Source organism: Schistocerca nitens, chromosome 3 (genome assembly GCF_023898315.1).
Source record: "Schistocerca nitens isolate TAMUIC-IGC-003100 chromosome 3, iqSchNite1.1, whole genome shotgun sequence".
Taxonomy (NCBI): domain Eukaryota; kingdom Metazoa; phylum Arthropoda; class Insecta; order Orthoptera; family Acrididae; genus Schistocerca; species Schistocerca nitens.
In genome coordinates, this window is record NC_064616.1 from 575,876,955 (window position 1) to 575,898,727 (window position 21,773).

Here is a 21,773-nt window from a genome sequence, read left to right on the forward strand (position 1 = left end):
TGCTACTATCCGGGCAACCAGATCCTCTTCTGATGCAACAGGAGTTGCGTAAACAAGGTTGCGCATCTCTCCCTACACAAAAAAGTCCAGAGGGGACATATCTGGGGATGAAGCAGGCCCTGATACAGGACCACCTCTGCCAATTCACGTTTCTGGGAACCGTCGGTCCAGGAATCGACGCACACGACGACTGAAATGTGCCGGCGCCCGGTCATGTTGGAACCACATGCGTTTTCTTGCAGGGAGCGGGACGTCTTCCAGCAATTCTGCCAATGCTCTGGAGAGAAAATTGTAATAGTGCCTGCCATTTAATGGCCTAGGTAGCAGATACGGCCCAATTAAACAGTCCCCAACAACACCGACCCACACATTAACGAAGAACCACACTTGATGAGCGCTAGTAACTGTCTCATATGAGTTATCCTCACTCCAAACATGCGAATTGTGCATGTTGAAGACTCCATCACGCCAAAACGTTGCTTCATCGGTAAACAACACAGAGGCTGGAAATGTAGGATGCATTTCACACTGTTCCAGGTACCACTGCAGAAGCTGTGTTCTGGGTGGATAATCAACTGGTTCCATGTTGTGGACACGCTCTAAGTGAAATGGACGTAACAATTGCTCTCGAAGTACTGTTCTTACATTCGTCTGATTCGTTTCCATGTTCCGTGCAATTGCACGAGTGCTGATTGAAGGATCCCGCTCCACATGCTGCAAGACAGCTTCCTCAAATTGCAGCGTTCTTACCGTACGACGACGTCCCTGTCCAGATAATCTGCTAAATGACCCGGTCTCACGCAGACGTTGGTACACAGCAGCAAAGGTGTTATGAGGCGAGATACGGCGATTAGGATATTGTTGTTGATAAACCCGCAGTGCAGCTCGTCCGCTGTGGTGCGCTACGTAGTACGCACCAACCATATCAGTGTACTCACTCCAGGTGTATCGCTCCATTAGTAAACAGAGACAATGCACTACTACACTGGTAGACAGCAGTTGCCTACAACTGAAGAGTGTAATACGCCCTCTAACAACTGAAGATCGTAATATGGCCTCTAACGACTGAAGAGAGTAATATGGCCTCCGCCGGTTTAAATAATCCTCATAGGAAAAATGACATTAGGGAAAAATATTTATTTTGATGTCGCCTAGAATCTCCCAGAGTTTGTCTGTTTAAATACTTTTCACCCTGTGTAAAAGCACAGAAATTTATAGAGACTTTATATTTACCTTGTGTAATTCTGTTGTACAGATGATACCTATGTCTCAGAACGTAACATCATTGAGAGATGGTAACCATTGTCAGTTGTTGTAGTGAAAGAAAGTAATCTACAGTACCAAAATAGGCGTACAATACAATCTCTCCGAATTTCTATGAAATACTGTAGCTGGGCACTACATCAACGGGAAATGCAAACAAGAACCTAATTCGCGGTTTGGTGAACATGAAAATGTGGCTACCTACATCAACAGGGAATTCAGAAGAAAAGTTAATGAATAACCTCCCCATGGTTCACAAAATCGACCGGCGTGAACATTATTGACCATATATGCCAGTTTTAAATACACTGAGGGATAAAAATCACAACAACAAAAAAATAATTAATGTAGAGTAATGGAATTTCGGGACTACATTTGTCTAGGTAACATATTTCAGTGATTAACATTGCAAGATCACAGGTTAATGTAAGCGCGATATAAGACATTGCACCGGCCGCGGTGGTCGAGCGGTTCTAGGCGCTTCAATCTGGAACCGCGCTGCTGCTACGGTCGCAGGTTCGAATCCTGCCTCGGGCGTGCATGTGTGTGATGTCCTTAGGTTAGTTGGGTTTAAGTAGTTCTAAGTCTAGGGGACTGATAACCTCAGATGTTAAGTCCCATAGTGCTCAGAGCCATTTGAACCATTTTTAAGACATTGCAGATGTCAAATGCCAGTACTCTATTAATAACCGATGTAACCTCCAGAATATAATATGCAAGCATGGAAACGTGCATGCATTGTGTTGTACAGGTGCCACATGTCAATTTTTCGGATGGAGTCCCATGCCAGTTGCACTTGGCCAATACAGGGACGGTTTGGATGACGCTGGAGTTGTCGTCTGTGTGAGCTCCACTGGAGACAGATCTGGTGATCTACCAGGCCAAGGCAACATGTTGACACTCTCTAGAGCGTGTTGATGATACAACATCGGTGTGTGGGCGAGCATTATCTTGTTGGAAAATATCCCCCGGAATGCTGTTCATGAATGACAGCACAACAGGTCGAATCACCAGACTGAGGTACAAGTTTTCCGTCAGAGTGCGTGGGATAACCATGAGAGTGCTCCTGCTGTCATACGAAATCGCACCTCAGATCATAACTCCAGACATAAGGCCTGTGTGTCTAGCACGCAGCTAGGTTGGATGTACGACCTCAACTGGCCTCCTTATAACCAACACACGGCTATCACTGGCACCTAGGGAGAACTAGCTTTCATCATAAAACACAGTGGACCTTCACTCTGCCTTCCAATGAGCTCTCGCTTGACACCACTGAAGTCGCAAATGGCGGTAGTTTGGAGTCAGTGGAATGCACGCTACTGGGCGTTTGGTTCGGGGCTGCCCTTGACGTAACCGATTTGTAATAGTTCGTTGTGTCACTGTGGTGTCAACTGCTGCTCAAACTGCTGCTGCAGATGCAGCACGATGCGCCAGAGCCATATGCCGATCACTTGGTCGTCCCTTTCGGTAGAACCACGTGGCCGTCTGGAGCCCGGTCTTCTTGCGGCCGTACATTCTCGTGACCACCGTTGTCAGCAGTCATGTACAGGGCTACAGTCATGTCAAATATTCCAGCAGTATCGCAGAAGGAACATTCAGCTTCTCGTAGCCCTATTACTTGACCTCGTAGAATCTCAGTGAGGTGTCGATAATAGCATCCTTGACTGACATCAACTCATCACATCCAATCTCAAAGGTAACTGACGCTCACGGCTGTTACAGCGTGTATGCAAAACAAAAATGATTTTCATCCTCATAGTGGCCCTACGAAAGTCACTCTCATATCACTGGCGCGAAATTTTAATAAACTTCATTGATAAACGCCTACCAACTTTCGTTTATGTCGCACAGCATCTTATTGGTGTTGCGATTTTGTTGCCATCAGTGCAGTTTCTAACGTTCGTTTACCAAAACAAGCTGAATGAGATTTTCACTCTGCAGCGGAGTGTGCACTGATGTGAAGCTTCCTGGCAGATTAAAATTGTATGCTGGACCGAGACTCGAACTCGGGACCTTTGCCTTTCGTGGGCAAGTGCTCTACCACTTTTTCTGTTTTTGGTTTTTTTCTTTTTTTCTGTTTTAAGAAAAAATAAAATAAAAATAAAAACGCGGTTCCTCCGGCTTATGGTCCAACAACGCGACCACTTTTTTCTGTTTGGGAACAGAAAGACAGGGTAAACAAACAACCTTTATTCGTACAACTGTGCTGTCCTAGGGATAAGAAAATTGGAAAGGTAAGTCCTTTATTTCGTATGACTCCGTATGAGCTCGTGTTGTTCTTGTATATATATCCAATAATCCATCACGGACTTAATATCGTACGAATACAAATATTTCGTCGCATGTCCAGCGATCCAATTGACCGGATGCGTCTTTTGTTTGGGAAAAAAGGTCTTGTCCGGTAGAAAAAGTACATCCGATGTGATTTCTGTGTAGTTAGTGCGCCGAAGGAAGGCCAGTATTCGACGCGTCAGCATACAGACGTCCCTCGCTGCGCCACACACTAAACCATGTTCTTCCGTTGCTAACAGTCCACAGTTTGTGCAAAGAGGAGAATCGACCATATGAATTGTATGTGATCGACTCCTGGTCACAAGTTTACGGTTTATAAGAATATACCACATCGATCTCGCTGCTGTTGACAGTAATGGAGTATACACTGCACACCAAATGTGGTTCCACGTTCTCGACAGGTATTTGAATTCCATTATGTTGCGGCCATGGTGATCCATCAAGCACCTATAGAACTCCCGAGTCGTGGGTATTCTCGTCGAAGGTACTTTCAGACGAACATAACTGTAATCAACAAGAAATGAGGCAGTGTGTGCAAGAGAAGGCGAAATATTGCCCACCGCAATAGGGGGTTCGTACGAAGGCGGAACAAGTACTTCTATCAGAGCTGACGTTATGGTATGCTTTCGTTGTTGCCAATTTCGTATCATCGCTCGCATGTAAAGCGCCAGAGCTTTGTTTCGCACGTTTGTGAGATTGAGGCCACCGTTCCGGAACTGTAGCGTTAAAGTGTCATATTTGATCTTAAATAACATCCCAGTACTAACATAGTAACCAAAGGCAGCCATGAGGCGGTCTGCAATACCCTTCGGTATTGGTAGGATCTGCGCTAAACGGGGCAGTCGTGACGCTATGTGAACGTTAGTGTATGCCACACGTTGGATCATGTCAAAGGCTCTCAGTGAGTTGTTGCGTATCATCAGACGAACATTCTGCAGAAGCCGCCGAGAACTCGCCGCCGCTGACCGCCGTAGTGAACGGGCAAATGTGATTCCCAGACATCTCAGCGATTCCACCGTCTGAAACGGTCCCGGTACGTCTTCCAGATCCCGTCCAATGTGCATAATTTTGGATTTCGTCATTTTAACGACACTGCCTGCCGCCGTCCCGTAAGTGTCTAGATGTTCAACAGCCTGACGCACTTCATGTCCTGATCTGACAAGAAGGATCAGGTCGTCCGCATATGCGCGACAAACGAACGAGTTCTCATTAAGAGCTATCCCAGTAAGTGAGCGCCTCATAACACACACCAGCGACTCAATCGCTATCGCAAACAGCATCATGCAGAGTGGGCACCCTTGTCTGACTGAGCTGTTAATGGGAATCGAGCCCGCTTCCCGACCGTTTACAATCACCTTCGATGTAGCCCCTCGTATTAGCCTCATAACGATGGAGATGAAAACAGGTGGAATCGCCATTCGGTTCATGACTGACGCCAAGAAGTCATGGTTTATCCTGTCGAACGCACGATCGAAGTCCCCAGATATCATCGCTGCTCGCATTTTACACGTTTCCGCAAGGGCGATAACGCCACGGTATTCACTTAACGCCGAGGAGATGTTGCTTCGCACCCCTAGGCAAGCCTGATCAGGGGATATTGTCCTGGATATCGCCAGCTTGAGACGAGACGCTAGTAGTCGTGCAAAGATTTTATAGTGGGTGTTTAGCATAGTGAGAGGCCGATATTGATTAACACTGCGACTCCCCGCCATCTTCGGGATGGGAAGAAGAAAGCCCGTCACAAAATCCGACGGTAGGCGCATATCCGGACGCATCGCCTCATTGTACATCGACACCAACTGTGGCATCATCATGTCCACGAATTCTCGATAAAACTCTAGCGTAATCCCATCTGGCCCTGGTGATTTGTGTGCCGCTCCTTTTGTGACTGCCACCTTTATATCGTCTTCTGTGAGTGGCTCCATAAGCGCTGCCTTATCCGTCTCTGTCAGTGTCGTTTGCAGATGTTGCAGTATCTCTTCCCCCACCCGACGGTCCGTCGGTGTACCGGCATAGAGGTGGCGGAAATGCTCTAAAAATTCATTTGCAATGTCCTGTTGTGTTGTCAGTTGACTGCCATGTAAACCGTGGAGCACTGTTACCAATGCCCGGCGGTAACGTTTATGTTCCCGCGACATATGGTGCATCGAGGTACGTTCCACAGTGATGGTGTCGAGACATCTTGCCCGTATTGGGATGCCACCCAGTCGTCGTCGCGTGATCGATAGGATTTGTGCCTTGACACGATGAACTTCCGCATGATGGTCTGCAGACGGCATCTGGAATGACAGCTCACGAAGCATGGTGTAATAACAATCAAGAGTGTCTCTTCGCCATCTCGTCTTATCCCGACCATACTGTATTAGAGCTCTTCTTATGGCCGGCTTAGTACACTCGAGCCACCATTGAACCACGGACGTATATGTTGGTAGACGGCGTTGACATGTGGCCCATACCTCCTCGACTCTCTGACGACACTCGGGGTCCGCCAAAAGTGACGAATTGAGCTTCCATGTCCCACGGCTTCTCCACACACTTTGCCTAGGGAGTGATATGGTACAAAAGTAAGCCAGATGATCAGTAAAAGCTGCAGGCCATCGTTCCGCGTCGACCACCTTATCCTGTAGGCCAACCGAAACATATATTCGATCGAGTCTGCTCGCCGAGTGACTAGTAAAAAAAGTATATCCCTCACGGTTCCTATGAATCATGTCCCAGGTGTCGCTTAACTCCAGATCCCGGCATAGCACACGCAATTCACGACAGGTATTTTAATGCGGAGTCTGGTCTTTTTGGGCTAAAACACAATTGAAGTCACCACCTATAATGAAATGATCGAATCTGCCGGTAAATAAGGGCACAATCTCTTCCGAATAATATCTCGCACGCGCCCGTCTGTTGTCTGTGCCGGAAGGGGCATAAACATTGAGAATGCCAATTCCATTAACAGTTATCGCCAGTCCTCGTGCCGAAGGTAGATAAGCCAGGTCGCGAACCGGAATCCCGTCCCGGACCAATATCGCCGTTCCACTGTCGTTGTTCGAGTGCGGCGAGGTGTAGGAGATGTATCCATGTACTTCCTGGAACTCAGGAATGTAAATTTCCTGCACCATCAGTATATCCACATCCGACGCGTATATCATGTCCCTAAACAACTGCTGTTTCACGGGCGATTTAATGGTATTTACATTCACTGTCCCTATTCTGTATGCCTGGGGTCGAGTAACTGTCATCTCCATATGATGTTAAAATGACGAAGTTTCACCGTGTCGATAGTCCCTTTGCACATCCGCAGAGGGTCGCCCGACGGACGTGTCCCTGCGGCATTCGGTGTCTTGAGATGCGGACGGATGCTAGTCCCCACCAATAGAATGGTCCGCATCGGTGATTTCATCGTTCTGCTCATACCAGCTGATATTATTGGGGTGCTCCAAATTTTCCTGTGTGGCATTGATGTGTGACATCTGTTGTTCTTTCATATGGTAACTAATTTTCCATCCACACTTGCTCAAGCAGCGGAAGTTTAATTATAGACACCCTGTAAGTAAGAAAATGTAGACTCAGTATGAAGTATTAGAATACGATTGCCATTGCAAGTGCAACACCCGTTCAGGATACCATTGTACAGTATTAGCGACTACTTTCCGTACTTACCAAGTAACGTCTTATGTGATAAACTAAACTTTTTAAAAAATTCTGCTTTTATTTCGTGTACGTGTGTATCTGTACACTTTCCTATGCTTATATGACGCGCTTTTTTCTTGTTTCCCTTCTACTTATTTTTATAATGTTCTTTCATTCCTCCAACTGAAAACAGTCAGCAGCTACGAAAGCATGCCCTTCAGCTTAGAGAAATTTACCCCTTGAAGGATGATAGTGAAATTGTTAATTCTGAAATAAATTAAACATAATACACGCATAAATTTAAAAATGGAAAAAGTTTCTTGATTAATCACAGGATGTGGTGATGATGCTGGTTTTATCCGGTATTCCAAATTTCGTTACTGTCATTGATAGAGGATAGCAATAAGATTCAAAGAAAAATTCCTCGTGAAGAAATTAAATCGTGGATGTGAAGGTAAGGAGTGGTGTGGATATGAGATTCAATGGTTACTTTGAATGTGATGCTGCAGACAGAAGAGAACAGCTTAAGATATGTAAACTAACTAGATAAGTTCCTAGTAGTGGAAGAGGATGGGGAACGAGTGGAGGTATTGTGGCAGAGCTGGAACAGGGTTGCGGTTTCAGGAAAGGAGATGAGGACATAAAAGCGGTCTGATTTTTAAGAGGAGAACATAGAAAAAGATATTACCGCTCTTCCGGTCTTGTCAGGTTAGCATATCAGGTAGCTCCTCAGTTAGCATGATAAGGGTGAGTGTACCTATTCTAGTCCTCCCATCAAGGAAAAACTTTACCAGTACTGTGAATCGAATGTGCGTCCTGCACATGGCAGATAATCGCACTGACCACTCAGCTATACGGGCAGCCCAGAAGATGACACAAGCCAATAATCGTAATAAACACGTTTTCCTCAATACAACGTATGCACCTGTACAGTCATGCTAATGTTACAGCAGCTGTTCGGGAATATGTAGCATGAATCTGCAATATTAAGTCTACGGGTCGTGGCTCGCGATTACCGTGGCCTGCCTGGCACATTGACATCAACCGGTGGGATTTTTTCGTGTGGAAATACACTGGGTGGTTATAACTTAACTGACGGTGTTAAGAGTGCTACCGTGCGAGCTGTACACATCGCAGGACGCTAAAACAATGTAGGTATGTTCATTAATCGGTGCACTCGCGAAGTATGCTGGAAAAAACAATAGTTCCACTTTCTGCCACCAGGTGAAAATATGGCGCTGTAAGCAGTCAGAATATGATTTTTCCTGTTTTGACGGCAGTATGCTGTTTGTTGCTTGGCGATGGATATTGACTTCTGTCGGGAAGTGACTGATGGTGTAAAGAGTTAATCATCACGATTGAAGCGTCGTCGAGCGATTGCTGCATTTCAGTCAAATTTCACAATTACCTGCATCGCACTGGGGGAAAATAACGGGATTTCAAAAAAATGGCCCTTTTGTTTTGCACAGTTCAGTTTAATGCGGACCTCTAGCTCAGCCTTGGTAAATCGTGGGGAAAGTTTCTACTATGGTATTGTTACAGGAACCTTTTCGACAGTCACTTGTAGAGGTTCAAGGAAATCATAAACATCCTAAATCAAGGTAGTCGAATTGTGTTTTATACACGACTCAGGATATAAGTGCAGCTCTCTGTATTACCTCGTTTGCTCTTTTCTGAAACCTTTGTTGTTTTTGAGTTTATTTGCCTGAGCATATTTCTGAATTTCCTGTAAAAAGAAACTAATTGTTTTGGGATAAATTGACGGTAATTTGTGTGCAGCATGAGATCTCGCCGTTGTCAGCTTCCCCATAATACTTAACATTGATTTTTAAGATACTGATAGCTTTTTCTCCAGTGGACTGAAATAAGCGACTTCGCAGTTCTGCTTGTCATGTCGTCAAGTTGGAGTACTCCTTAATCTGAGGCCAAAATGGTGAGTAGCTGCAGCAAGATTACGGGTTATTGAGGAACCTAATACAGGTCTTGAAAAATGAATATGTAAACGCTATCTCTATACGGCGTTATGAAGGTGGCGGATGCAGTTCCTTCTGTTAACTTCTATTTATGAATGAAACAACTAACTTTAACGGCGGCTAATTTAGGCCTTCAGACACCTTGTACAGAAAATGAATATATTCTAGAGCTCTGCTATGCAGCCTATACTACAGTTTTTCATCTCTTGCTTGTGTTATGTACAGTTCCTAAAAAGTAGCATTAGATTTACTAATATATTACGTCTGTAGTGAAGGGTAAAAGCTAGTTTTCCAATGTAAAATAATCTTGTGGTGGTGCATCTTGTTTGTAAATATGTATAAAAGACGACTTAAAGAATAACGGAACTGTACTTAACTATTTGACAGTATTCTTCACTTTTCAACGAAAACGCTGAAAAGCTGCACGCATTAGTGTATTTGAAAATATTGTAATTCAACAAGTTTGGTACACGAATGGTTTTCCAGTATAGTTAAATACAATGCTCTTCCAGTCACTTTTCATAAGGGGTAATCAAATGAAAACGAGACAGATGAAAAAAAGCAGGTACACTGTTTATTCTTTCAAATGTAACAGCCATAACTATTAATACATTCATCCCAATGTGAGACAAGACGGTCATTGCCTTCAGGTAAAATGTTTGCTGTTGCCTACGGAAACACAACCGCACCCAGGCTTGAGCATCTTCGTCCGAAACAAGAAGACGGCCACGAAGTCTCCAAAAATATGGAAGTCTCCAAAAATATCGAAATCGCATTAGGAGAGATCGGACGAATATCTTCCTCCAGGGCCGGCCGAAGTGGCCGTGCGGTTAAAGGCGCTGCAGTCTGGAACCGCAAGACCGCTACGGTCGCAGGTTCGAATCCTGCCTCGGGCATGGATGTTTGTGATGTCCTTAGGTTAGTTAGGTTTAACTAGTTCTAAGTTCTAGGGGACTAATGACCTCAGCAGTTGAGTCCCATAGTGCTCAGAGCCATTTGAACCATCTTCCTCCAGGGCTCCAAAAACATGGAAATCGCATTTAGAGAGATCGGAAGTGTATGGAAGATACGTAAGTGCTTCCCAGCGAAAGTTCTGCAGCGTACTCGAAAAAGCTTGGCAACGTGTGCCAAGGTTTTTTCCACTACGCTGCTAAAGTTTCGCTGGGTAGCCCTCACACGTCCTCCATACAGTGCTCATTTCTCCCAATGAGGTTTCCATATTCTTGGAGTCCTGAAGAAAGACATTCGTGGTCGTCGATCTGCTTCAGACGAAAAGGTGCACGCCTGTTTCCGTATGCATCCGCAAACATCTTTTCCATGAAGGCACTGACCGTTTTTGCCTGACAGTGGAATAGATGTATTAACAGCTATGGCGATTACTTTTGAAATAATAAACAGTGTACTTCCTTTTGTTCGATCGGTCTCTCTTTCATTTTACTACTCATTATAATTACGTCATACTTGCCACTATTTACTCTTCACAAATTTCTCGATACAACATTCATGTTCTGCATGACTCGCCAGTATAATCTTAATTTAAAATTCTAGCTGATGAGAGGCGGAGTAAAAACATAAAAGCAATTACATTTTCGCGTATGCATGTAAGTTCACTAGCTTGAAATATCATGAGTAGCCTGGAATTCATTTGCACTGACATAGAGTAATTTAAGTTCACATATAGCACTTTTTAAATAAGGAAAAGGTGAAATGAAAATTTTTCTGTGTGAAAATTACACTTACAGGCCATTGTCAGTACACAAACGCATTCTACAGCTTCAGTACTCTGCAACACTATAAAAAAGAGAAAGTATAACACGATATCAAGTGAAGGTAAATGTGAAGTTATATTTCATGAGCTTCATCTTCCTTGTGTAAATTGCAGCGCACCATTTAGGGTAGCTTCAGCTTCGAACGGAACTTCCATGGATAGTATATTTCACATCTGCTGTAGATGAACAGATTCAGAAAGTGTAATAACCGTTTCTAACATAAAATTACATTGCTAAAATCTGTACACAAAATACATTACAAATAATACATTCCAGATCAATGAAGATACTGAAGAATAACTGAATTGTTTCGATGAAACTGCACACTAGGCAGACCTTTACACTAACTGTATATGTTTTCTCAGTTTGTTTATTTTAGGTGTAACGCTAAATTGAAGTCCATAGTAGTTAGAGTCGCAACCTCAAGATCCCGGGATCCCGGTTTCGAGCCGGTGTGGCACAGCGGTTCTGGGCACTTCAGTCTGGAACCGTACGACCGTTACGGTCGAAGGTTCGAATCCTGCCTCGGACATGGCTGTGTGTGATGTCCTTAGGTTAGTTAGGTTTGAGTAGTTCTAAATTCTAGGGGAATGATGACCTCAGAAGTTAAGTCCCATAGTGCTCATAGCCATTTGAACCATTTGATGGCTCTGAGCACTATGGGACTCAACATCTGAGGTCATCAGTCCCCTAGAACTTAGAACTACTTAAACCTAACTAACCTAAGGACATCACACACATCCATGTCCGAGGCAGGATTCGAACCTGCGACCGTAGCGGTCACGCGGTTCCAAACTGAAGCACCCAGAACCGCACGGCCACAACGGCCGGCGAACCATTTGAACCCGGTTTCGATTTCCAGGAGGTTGGAGATTTTCTTCGCTCGGGGACTGGATGTTTGTGTTGTCCTAACCATTTCATTTCATCTTCATCTCAAAGATGCGAAAGTCAGCGAAGTGGCTTCAAACAGAAAGATTTGCAACAGGCGGCCGAAGAACGCAAGACGGGGTGTCCCGGCCAGTAAAGCCTTACGACCATTTTTGTTTCATAGTAAACTGAAAACCCCATTCAAAAACACAGAATTTTCAACGCAAGAGGTGGAAAAGTCTATCTGGGAGATCTGTGCAATACTAGAGAAACAGGTCGCGTCAGAGGTAATTAATGGTGGCGCTCAGTAACTCATATCAGTTGTTGCTTGAAGTACCTGTCCTTACTTGTTCTGATCCGCAGAACATTTGTAACAAAACTTTTTGGTGAGTGGAGATTTAACCCCATGTCTGTACCTTTCACGACCACCTACCTTCACGAAGTTACCTAATTAAGGTCACGGATCACCAGAAAACTTCAACCTGCGTCTATGATCTCATTTTCTTGACTAGCTTGTGGTACTAGCAAAGCTGTCCCTTTCCCTATAGAAACTGAAATCCCCACTCGTGTTCCAGTTCAGCGCTTCATTTTAAAATGTCAGGAGTGTTTAAACCATCGAATATCTTCGAATGTGGTCTCTTAGGTTGTGGTCTAACCATTTTCCCTCCCGTAACCCTCTTCTCATGAGACTGCCATTCCTGCATGGTACTCCTGTAGACTTTGCAAGAGCAGCTGACGGTTAGCAACGACACGAACGTGGCGTGTACAGACTGTATTTGCTCCAGACTATTTGCTCCGATAGTTCAGTGACTGTCACTCAACACGTAAGGGAGAGACTGAGGCACAGTTTCCATACCGGCAACTAGATTTTATTTGTCCGCCTAAGAGCGAGGAATCTTGCTACATACGGAGGTTAGCCGATTTGAATATACTGACCATGGCTTGTTGCATGATCCATATCTACAATCAGGAGAACAGGGGAAATTTACAGGAGAACAGGGGTAATTTAATCTGAAGGGTCCGAATGGGTATTTAACTCTCGGTTCCCACGAGTGCTGGTCCAGGGTCTTTACCAATGTTAGACCATTGGGTCTTCGGTCTTAGCCGGCCGGAGTGGCCGAACGGTTCTAGGCACTACAGTCTGGAACTGCGCGACCGCTACGGTCGCATGTTCGAATCCTGCCTCGGGCATGGATGTGTGTGATGTCCGTAGGTTAGTTAGGTTTAAGTAGTTCTAAGTTCTAGGGGACTGATGACCTCAGAAGTTAAGTCCCATAGAGCTCAGAGCCAGTCTTCGGTCTTAGTCCACATGAATAATTTTCACTGTCACAGACTTCAGTGGCATAATGAAAATCTTACAAAACCAGATGTAAAGCCGCAATTTGTTTTAGCAGTTTTAATTCTTCTATCGTCCATAGATTGTCCATATCCTTCCATATGGTACAGTTAAATTTACTGTGGGACGTTCTTACCCTCTCAGCTCAAAATCGATCACCCATTGTAGTTCTTAGACACTTGTGTACCAGATTGGTTTTAAATCACAGTAACAAGCTCATAATTTTCAAATTTCATTTCCCCTTTCAGTTTATGGATTCTATTACACATTCCCTAATCATTGCAAGACCTCAGTCACCTTTACGTGTAAATACTACTTCCGCATTTCATGGAGATGTTAGGAGATAAAATTCCGGCAAACTCATTTTCACGGAATGGTCAACCGTGAGCAAAGGGAAGCAGTCCACATTTTTAAAAAAAAAAAACAGTGAGAGCTTCGACGCCATTCAGTAATTTGTACTAACGATGGAAAATAGGTACTCCAAAATGCAAATTAATTCTTTTCTGTGTCATATGATGTGGAACAAAATAAACGTAATCTGCAGTCTGGATCGCGGGATAGCTAACCCTCTATTGGTTTCAACTTTTCCTCTGTCCATTATTTTTTTCCCCTCAGTCTTTCCACTTTCTCGTCCTTTAATCTCCCAGCCGCACTGACATTTTTACTGGCAGAACGTATAGGGGGTGGACAAAAATATGGAAACACCACAAACACAACAAATTACCATGCCTAATACGGTATAGGAAAACCAGTGCTCTTCAAAACAGCTTCTAGCCGTCTAATAATGGATAAATACAGGCCATGTATGGTTTTCAAGGAAATATTATACCATTCTTCCTGCAAAATACCGGCAAGTCCAGGTAACGATGATGGAGATGGGTAGACATCTCGTATCATTCTCTCCAAAGTAGACCACAAAAGGCCCAATAATAATAATATCTGGTCACTGCGGTGGCCAGGGAAATGCGACAATTCACCCTCGTGCTCACAAAACCCGCACCGGATAAAGCGAGCAGTGTGGACAGGAGCTCTGTCGCCTTGGAACACGGAATCACCACGGAGAACAAATATTGTACCATGGGATGGACCTGATCAGCTAAAATGGTCACATAATCCTTGGCAGTAATGCAACCTTGCAAAGTAAACATGAGACCCATGGAATACCACGATATGGCTCCCCAAATCATCACCAAACCTCCGCTATGTTTCTCTCTTGAGACGTAAACTCGGTCAGAACTTGGAAACAGTGTGCAACGAGACTCATCCGACCAAATTACTTTCTTCCATTGCTCAGTAGTCCAGGTTCTATGGCTTTGGTACAACGTTTTCCTGTTACGGACATTCACAACACTAATGAGTGGGTTGGAGCTCTGTTCACTTTGTTTTGATGCTGACAGGGATCGAATGGCTCTGAGCACTACGGGACATAACATCTGAGGTCATCAGTCCCCTAGAACTTAGAACTACTTAAACCTAACTAACCTAAGGACATCACACACATCCATACCCGAGGCAGGATTCGAACTTGCGACCGTAGCGGTCACGCGGTTCCAGACTGAAGCGCCTAGAACAGCCCACAGCGGCCGGCTGACATGGTTCGTGAGCGACATTCAGTTCCCCAGCGACTTTTGCAGCTGTCTCCCCCTTATTTTTTGTGAAACCCCTCTTCAATGACCGTCTGTCACGATCAACAAACACACATTTTCGTCCGCATTTTGACTTAGCGGAAGACATTTTTCCGCTTTCGTTGTATGCCTTTTCCGCTTTCATTGTATGCGGCATAAATCTTCGATGCGGTACCTTTTGAAACACCATACGCTTCGGCTATCTTGTTTACGAAGGCACCCACCATACAACGACCGACTATTTGCCCGCGTCAAAATTCACTTTGGTCCGACATAATTGTCACACAACTACCCAGAACATTTTTCCGACCACTATGGACACTTGCAAAGTATTGAGGACACTGCACAGGTGCCGTTTGTGGTCAAATACAGCAGCGCAACCTGCTGACTTGGCTACCATCTGCATTTATGTTCAAGCTTGCGTTTATCACGGTGCTTCCATAATTTTGTTCAACCTCTGCAATGATTCCTCGAAGTAGATAAACCGGACAAAAATGTATTTTTAGGCCCTTACAATTCATTTTCGGGACCCTTACCATCAAAACATTTGACTGGACCTTCCTTTCTGTCAGTTGTAGATATGAGATTCCTTCATTCATGTATTCAAATCTGCAGCTGTAAAAGGCCAGGCACAGAAGGTCAGACCTTTATGAAATGAAAGCTAGACTGCTAAAAGTAAGCAGATGAATCAAAAAGATAAAAATCTGATTGCGAGGGCATGGACTCTTTTTTCGTCAGTATACCTGGCAAACATCAATGAAAGAGAAATACGTTTGGGCTTTGAAAGTGGACTTATTTGGAATTGTAAATCCATTTGTAAGTTTGGGCAATAGACAGGACGTAAACGCTTCTCACGGTAAATGAAAGAAAATATTACTTTTTCGTCTATGACAAACGAAATATCTGACTGGGCCTTTCTCTTGATCAACAGGGACTGATGACCTTAGTAATTTAGTCGCTTTAAACATCAAACCAACCAATCTTGATCTAGAGTGGGAAGGTATATAGAAAACGGCGCATCTTAATGCCGTCAAGATAAACAGGGAAAACACGCTGTTATTACGGTTGACTGTGACTGTGACTGTGACTGTGACTGTGACACGTGGAGACGATCCATGAGATCAGGAAATAGTTCAGCCAGCAAGAAATATGTCAAAAACTTTCGGAAAAACGAACCAAAGAATAAATACGTAAGTCTGGAACAAAGAGAACAACAGAATCCAATGAGCTTGTGGAGGTTACACACGTAGACAGCGATAACATGTTGGAGAAATTCTCGCCTGCACAGCTTCAACACATTCACGTGTTCATCGCTGTCGAAATAGTTCAGATAATGCACCACCCACGTAGTTCACTGCGCCTGCGCTAAAACGTCACCTTCCTGTACGGTATGGTTTGATCAGTTAGTGAAAAAAATATCCTTACAAGAAACCGATATCAGAGACGACACACAAGTTCTATAGTCAGTGCACTTCGTTGAAACAGTGTACAGATCAGAGGTAGCCAACATTGAGTTTTCTCCCATATTACTGGCAGACTGTTATAACGACTTAGATGTTTTCGTCCTTCTCCAACATGAAAACTCACTTTTTTCTTGCAATCTCTCCTCCGTTTTTTTCTCTCTTCCCATGACTTCCCTTTTTCTTCTTCGCCTTTTGGTACTTCTTCGTTCCTTTCCATTACTCTGCGAATTCCACTTCATTAATACCATGTCTTTCTTTCAAATCCCACCCTGTAACATAAAATTCTCGATTTTAGATCTATATTTTGATCTACCCTCCTCGTACTGACATTTCTAGTATTGTCACTTACTCGTCTGCTGGACAATCGTAACTGTGTGTGCACGCAACAGAGCAACACACGAATTACCAAGACAAAAACAATTCATTTTAGTATTACTGTCACACTTGTCTTTTATGACAATAAATTATTTTATTCAATATTCCTAAGAAACGTTGGTTCCAGTTTAATTTTTACTCCTTCTGTTGAAAGGAAAATAACACTGGATACATTCATCTGTTCTTCCAAACAAGATTTCCAAGTGTCCTGAAATGCAATTTTGTTGGAAAAGCGTATCGTTCTAGAAAAAGTTTCTATAAAATTATCTAACAATTTCGACAGGAATATCATAATCCGACAGTCGTTAGCAAATACATTCGCAAGTTTTTCGCAGTTTTTCTCCGAGTCCTGTGTATTAAAAACTAAGTGTACATAAAAACTTTGCTCTAACTTTTAAAAAAATCTCTCGCCTAGCATAGACTGCAGTACGGAATGCACACGCAAGGCTATGCTAAACAGTAAATCATATGAAGCTAATGATAGTCTTTTCCTTACTAACAAATTAAATACAAGAAGACAATAAATACTGTATGAATCTAAGGTTATGGAGTGACGATCACTGAATGGACTGACCTCCAGGATTTCTTCGGTGTGTCCGCAGCTCGTGGTCGTGTGGTAGCGTTGTCGCTTCGCACGCCCGGGTTCCCGGGTTCAATTCCCGGCGGGGTCAGGGATTTTCTCTGCCTCATGATGACTGGGTGTTGTGTGCTGTCCTTAGGTTAGTTAGGTTTAAGTAGTTCTAAGTTCTAGGGGACTGATGTCCATAGATGTTAAGTCCCATAGTGCTCAGAGCCATTTTTTATTCGGTGCATTAAACAGTTTCATTACTTCTGTTTTCTCTTACAGGCCCAGTTCACCCTTGTGTTTATACATTCAGCGCAAGTTCTTTTCATTGACTGCGGCTATCCGAAACTGATAGCTGCTTTCCTCCTTGTCCACTCTGCCATTTTCTTCGGTCTATTCTACGACTTCTACATGCAAGCGTACAAGAAGACTCAAACAGTGAAGAAAGCTGAGTGAATCAGCAGCATCTCTGAGGTGAGTGTACTGATGCAACTTCAATTTTTGTGGTTAACGATTGTGAAATATCATGAATTCAGGAAATAAGTTACAATAAGACTGTTCACCTACGTATTCCACTATCGTGTAGCTAAATGTTCACTGAAAGCGACATGTATGTATACTAACACTTTTATTGCCTCCATTACAAAGCAGACATTTGACTCAAATCGTATCTATTTCGTCTATTTTACTGGCTTATGAATTAAACAAGCTTCAATGATACGCTTGCGCAAAATATATACGCTATCTGATCAGAAGTAACCGGACACCTATCAGTAGACATCAACAGGTGGTGCGCCTACCATTCGCCTTTATTACGGCTTGAACAACTGTGCGGGGACACTTTCAATGTAGTGTTTCAATGTATGTGGAGGAATGGCAGCCCATTCTTCGTCAAGATCAGAAACCAGAGAAGGTACTGATGGTGTACACTAGAATCTGGCGCGATGTCGACGTTCTAATTCATCCCAAACGTATTCCACTGCGTTCAGGTCAGGGGTCTGGACAGACCAGTCCATTTGGGGAACGTTAGCTTCCATAAACCCTTGTCTTATAGATGATGTTTTGTGACGGGGTGAATTGTAATGGTTCAAATGGTTCAAATGGCTCTGAGCACTATGGGACTCAACATCGTAGGTCATAAGTCCCCTAGAACTTAGAACTACTTAAACCTAACTAACCTAAGGACATCACACACACCCATGCCCGAGGCAGGATTCGAACCTGCGACCGTAGCAGCCCCGCGGTTCCGGACTGCTATTGTAATGCTGATAAAAACTATCATCCCCCCCCCCCCCCCCGTACTGTTCCTCTACTGTGCGCAGTAAAGAAAGCTTTAAAAGTGTTCATACCCTTCCAAGTTTAGCATTTGCTAAAGCGCAATATGGGACCACACTCTAATCAAGAAAACCACCTCCAGCTTATAAAACCACCTCCTCCGTTCTTCAGGTTGGCATTACACATAATAACAAGTAAAGTTCTCGAGGCATTCGCCGAACTCAAAACATTCCATCGGAATGTCAGAGGATACAGCTTGATTCATAGCTCCAAATCATTCATTTCCAATCATCCACTCTCCGGTCACGTCGTTCCTTACTCTACCTCAAGTGTCGCTTAGCATTGACCACAGAAATACGGCATTATGAGGAACTGCTCGACAATTGTACTCCATACACGTAGTCATTGTGCTATTTGGAGTGCTGCTAGCGCTTTGGAACTCAACGAGTGATTTCTTTGGCTGATTTCATGGCTTTTTTTTTTTTTCAGCAACTCTCAACAATGCTCGATGGTCCCTTTCCATCACTACATGAGTCTGCCTGGTCTTGGTTAAACTGAGGCTGTTCCTTAGCGTTTTTGCTTCACAATCACGCCACCAGCCACCAACTATAGACTTTGGCAGCTATAGAAGGGTTGAGATCTCCGCGACGCATTGTTACTTAGGTTACATCCATTGGCTAGTCTACATTTGAAGTCACTGATCTCTCCTGACGGATATAATCTGTTGTTACTGCATCTCTGCTGGCAGCACAATAATCCCCGCACTCATTTATGCTGGCGAGTCTGTCTCTCGTGTCATATAGGTCAATTCCACCTTACACATTGGTGTCCAGATACTTTTGATCAGGTAGTGTATACATATACATCAAGGCCTGTAGATCACTGCTCGTAAATTTAACATAGCAATACATACACAGCGTGACCCAAAATTGCCGCTCTCGGACGTCGCAGTGCTTTTCGTTGCATACTAACGGTACAAAAATGTCTGTAACTAAATTTCATGCCACGCATGTTTTCGGTAGTAAATGGGTGTCAAAGAAAAGCATTTGGGCAACAATTTAATCACTTATAATTCTAGCATTCCCATTCAGTCGAGTGTAAATGTGCAGCCTAGTTAGTCGATCGACCTGTAGAGGCCGTCACTAACGCAGCAGCGCTGTGCACACCAGGTCGCGTGCTGTTGTTTGTGCTGAACGCCATCACTGGCAGCCAATGGAAGGACAGGTGACACTAGTGAGGTGACTGAAGACAACTCATAAGTAACGCGCTTCAGCTAATCATCCTCCATGCGAAGGAATACGTTGAGGTTTGGGTTTCTATTTGGTAGTACTAACCCAAGACCTAGTGAGATAGATGACTGGTTTGTGACGACTATTGGTATCTATGTATCAGGATTGCAATTTGATTTTTTGCAAATGGGTATTTGTAAAGATGAACCCTATCAAACAGTAATGTATAATGCAAATGGGTAGAGTTTAAGAACTCGTTGGGAGAGATGAGTAAAGACTGTGTTTGGCTCGAGATTGGGTGTACGCGCTATTCGCGTGTACAACTTAACCGTCTGATATTCTAGATGAGAAGATTCAACTGGCGCATTAAACTATGGTGAAGTGTTTGAAGTTCGACAGAAGCAGTGGACCACGAATGCTCACTTTAACGTTCCTAACGGGGATGGATCCATGCGAGTCAACCTTGTGAAACATGTCGCGTCTAATGGGGCACCGCACTCTTATCGTACACTGAGGTGACAAAAGTCAGGGGATATTTCCTAATATCGTGTTGGACCTCCTTTTTCTCGGCGTAGTGCAGCAACTCGCCGTGGCATGGAGTCAATTAGTCGTTGGAAGCCCCCTGCATAAATATTGAGTCATGCTGCCTCTAATACCGTCCATAATTGCGAAAGTGTTGACGGTGCAGGATTTTGTGCACAAACTGACATCTCGACTATGTCCCATAAATATTCGACGGGATTCACGTTGAGCGATGTAGGGGGACAAATCATTCGCTCGACCTGTCCAGAACGTTCTGCAAACCAATCGCGAACAGTTGTGGCCCGGTGACAAGACATCGTTGTTAGGGAGCATGAAGTCCACGATTGGCTGCAAATGTTGTCCAAATACCCGAACATTACCAGTTCCAGTCAATGATCGGTTCAGCTGGACCAGAGCACCCAGTCCATTCCAAATAAACTGCGGTGTCACCGCCAGACACCACACTTGCTAGGTGGTAGCTTAAATCGGCCGCGGTCCATTAGTACATGTCGGACCCGCGTGTCGCCACTGGCAGTGATCGCAGACCGAGCGCCACCACACGGCAGGTCTCGAGAGACTGACTAGCACTCGCCCCAGTTGTACGACGACGTTGCTAGCGACTACACTGACGAAGCCTTTCTCTCATTTGCCGAGAGACAGTTAGAATAGCCTTCAGCTAAGTCCATGGCTACGACCTAGCAAGGCGCCATTAGTTACTTCATGAATCTAAAGAGTCTCACTTGTATCATCAAGAATGCTGTATACCAAAGGACGATATAAAAGTTAAGTGTTCTAGTAGCTACGTTCTTTTCTTTATCACATTCATTACGAATCCTGTTCCAGACTTCGCGCCAGTCGGCGTGTGTGTACGTGTGCCCTTTCGGCTACTTCACTGTGGACTGGCTGCCTTAACAGTCCACTACATAAACAGAGCTCACACCATTATGGACCTACCACCAGCTTGCACGGTGCTTTGGTGACAACTCGGATCTATGGATTCGTGAGGTCTGCGTCACACTCGAACCCTAACATCAGCTCTCACCAACTGAAATCGGGACTCATCTGACCAGGCCACGGTTTCCCGGTCGTCTAGTGTCCAATACATATGGTCACGAGCTCAGGACGGACGCCGAAGGCGATGTCGTGCTGTCATCAAAGGCACCTGAGTCGGTCGTCTGCTGCCATAGCCCATTGACGCCAAATTTCGCAGCACTCTCCTAACGGATACGTTCGTCGTATGTCCCACATTGATGTCTGCAGTTATTTCACGCAGTGTTGCTTATCTGTTAGCACTGACAAATCTACACAAACGCCACTGGTCTCGGTCGTTAAGTGAAGGTCATCGGCCACTGCGTTCTCCATGGTGAGAGGTAACGCCTGAAATTTGGTATTCTCAGCACACTCTTGACACTGTGGATCTCGGAATATTGAATTCCCTAACAATTTCCGAAATGGAGTGTCCCATGAGTCTAGCTCCAACTACCATTCTGTGTTCACCGTCTGCTAATCCCTATCGTGCCCGTCAATGCACTGCCCTTTTATACTACCGGCATCTGTATATGTGCATATCGCTATCCCAGGACTTTTGTCGCCTC

General features: G+C 44.3%; 1 protein-coding gene across 2 annotated transcripts in view; it reads left to right on the top strand.

Moving 5' to 3' along the window:
- Window positions 1-21,773, top strand: part of LOC126248486 (elongation of very long chain fatty acids protein AAEL008004-like) — a 332,054-nt gene that overhangs the window by 303,276 nt on the left and 7,005 nt on the right. For both annotated transcript variants that reach the window (XM_049949509.1, XM_049949510.1), the window contains exon 9: window positions 17,435-17,626. In XM_049949509.1, the coding sequence (XP_049805466.1) occupies window positions 17,435-17,608 (174 nt within the window). In that variant the 3' untranslated portion in view covers window positions 17,609-17,626. The remainder of the gene's footprint in view (window positions 1-17,434; window positions 17,627-21,773) is intronic.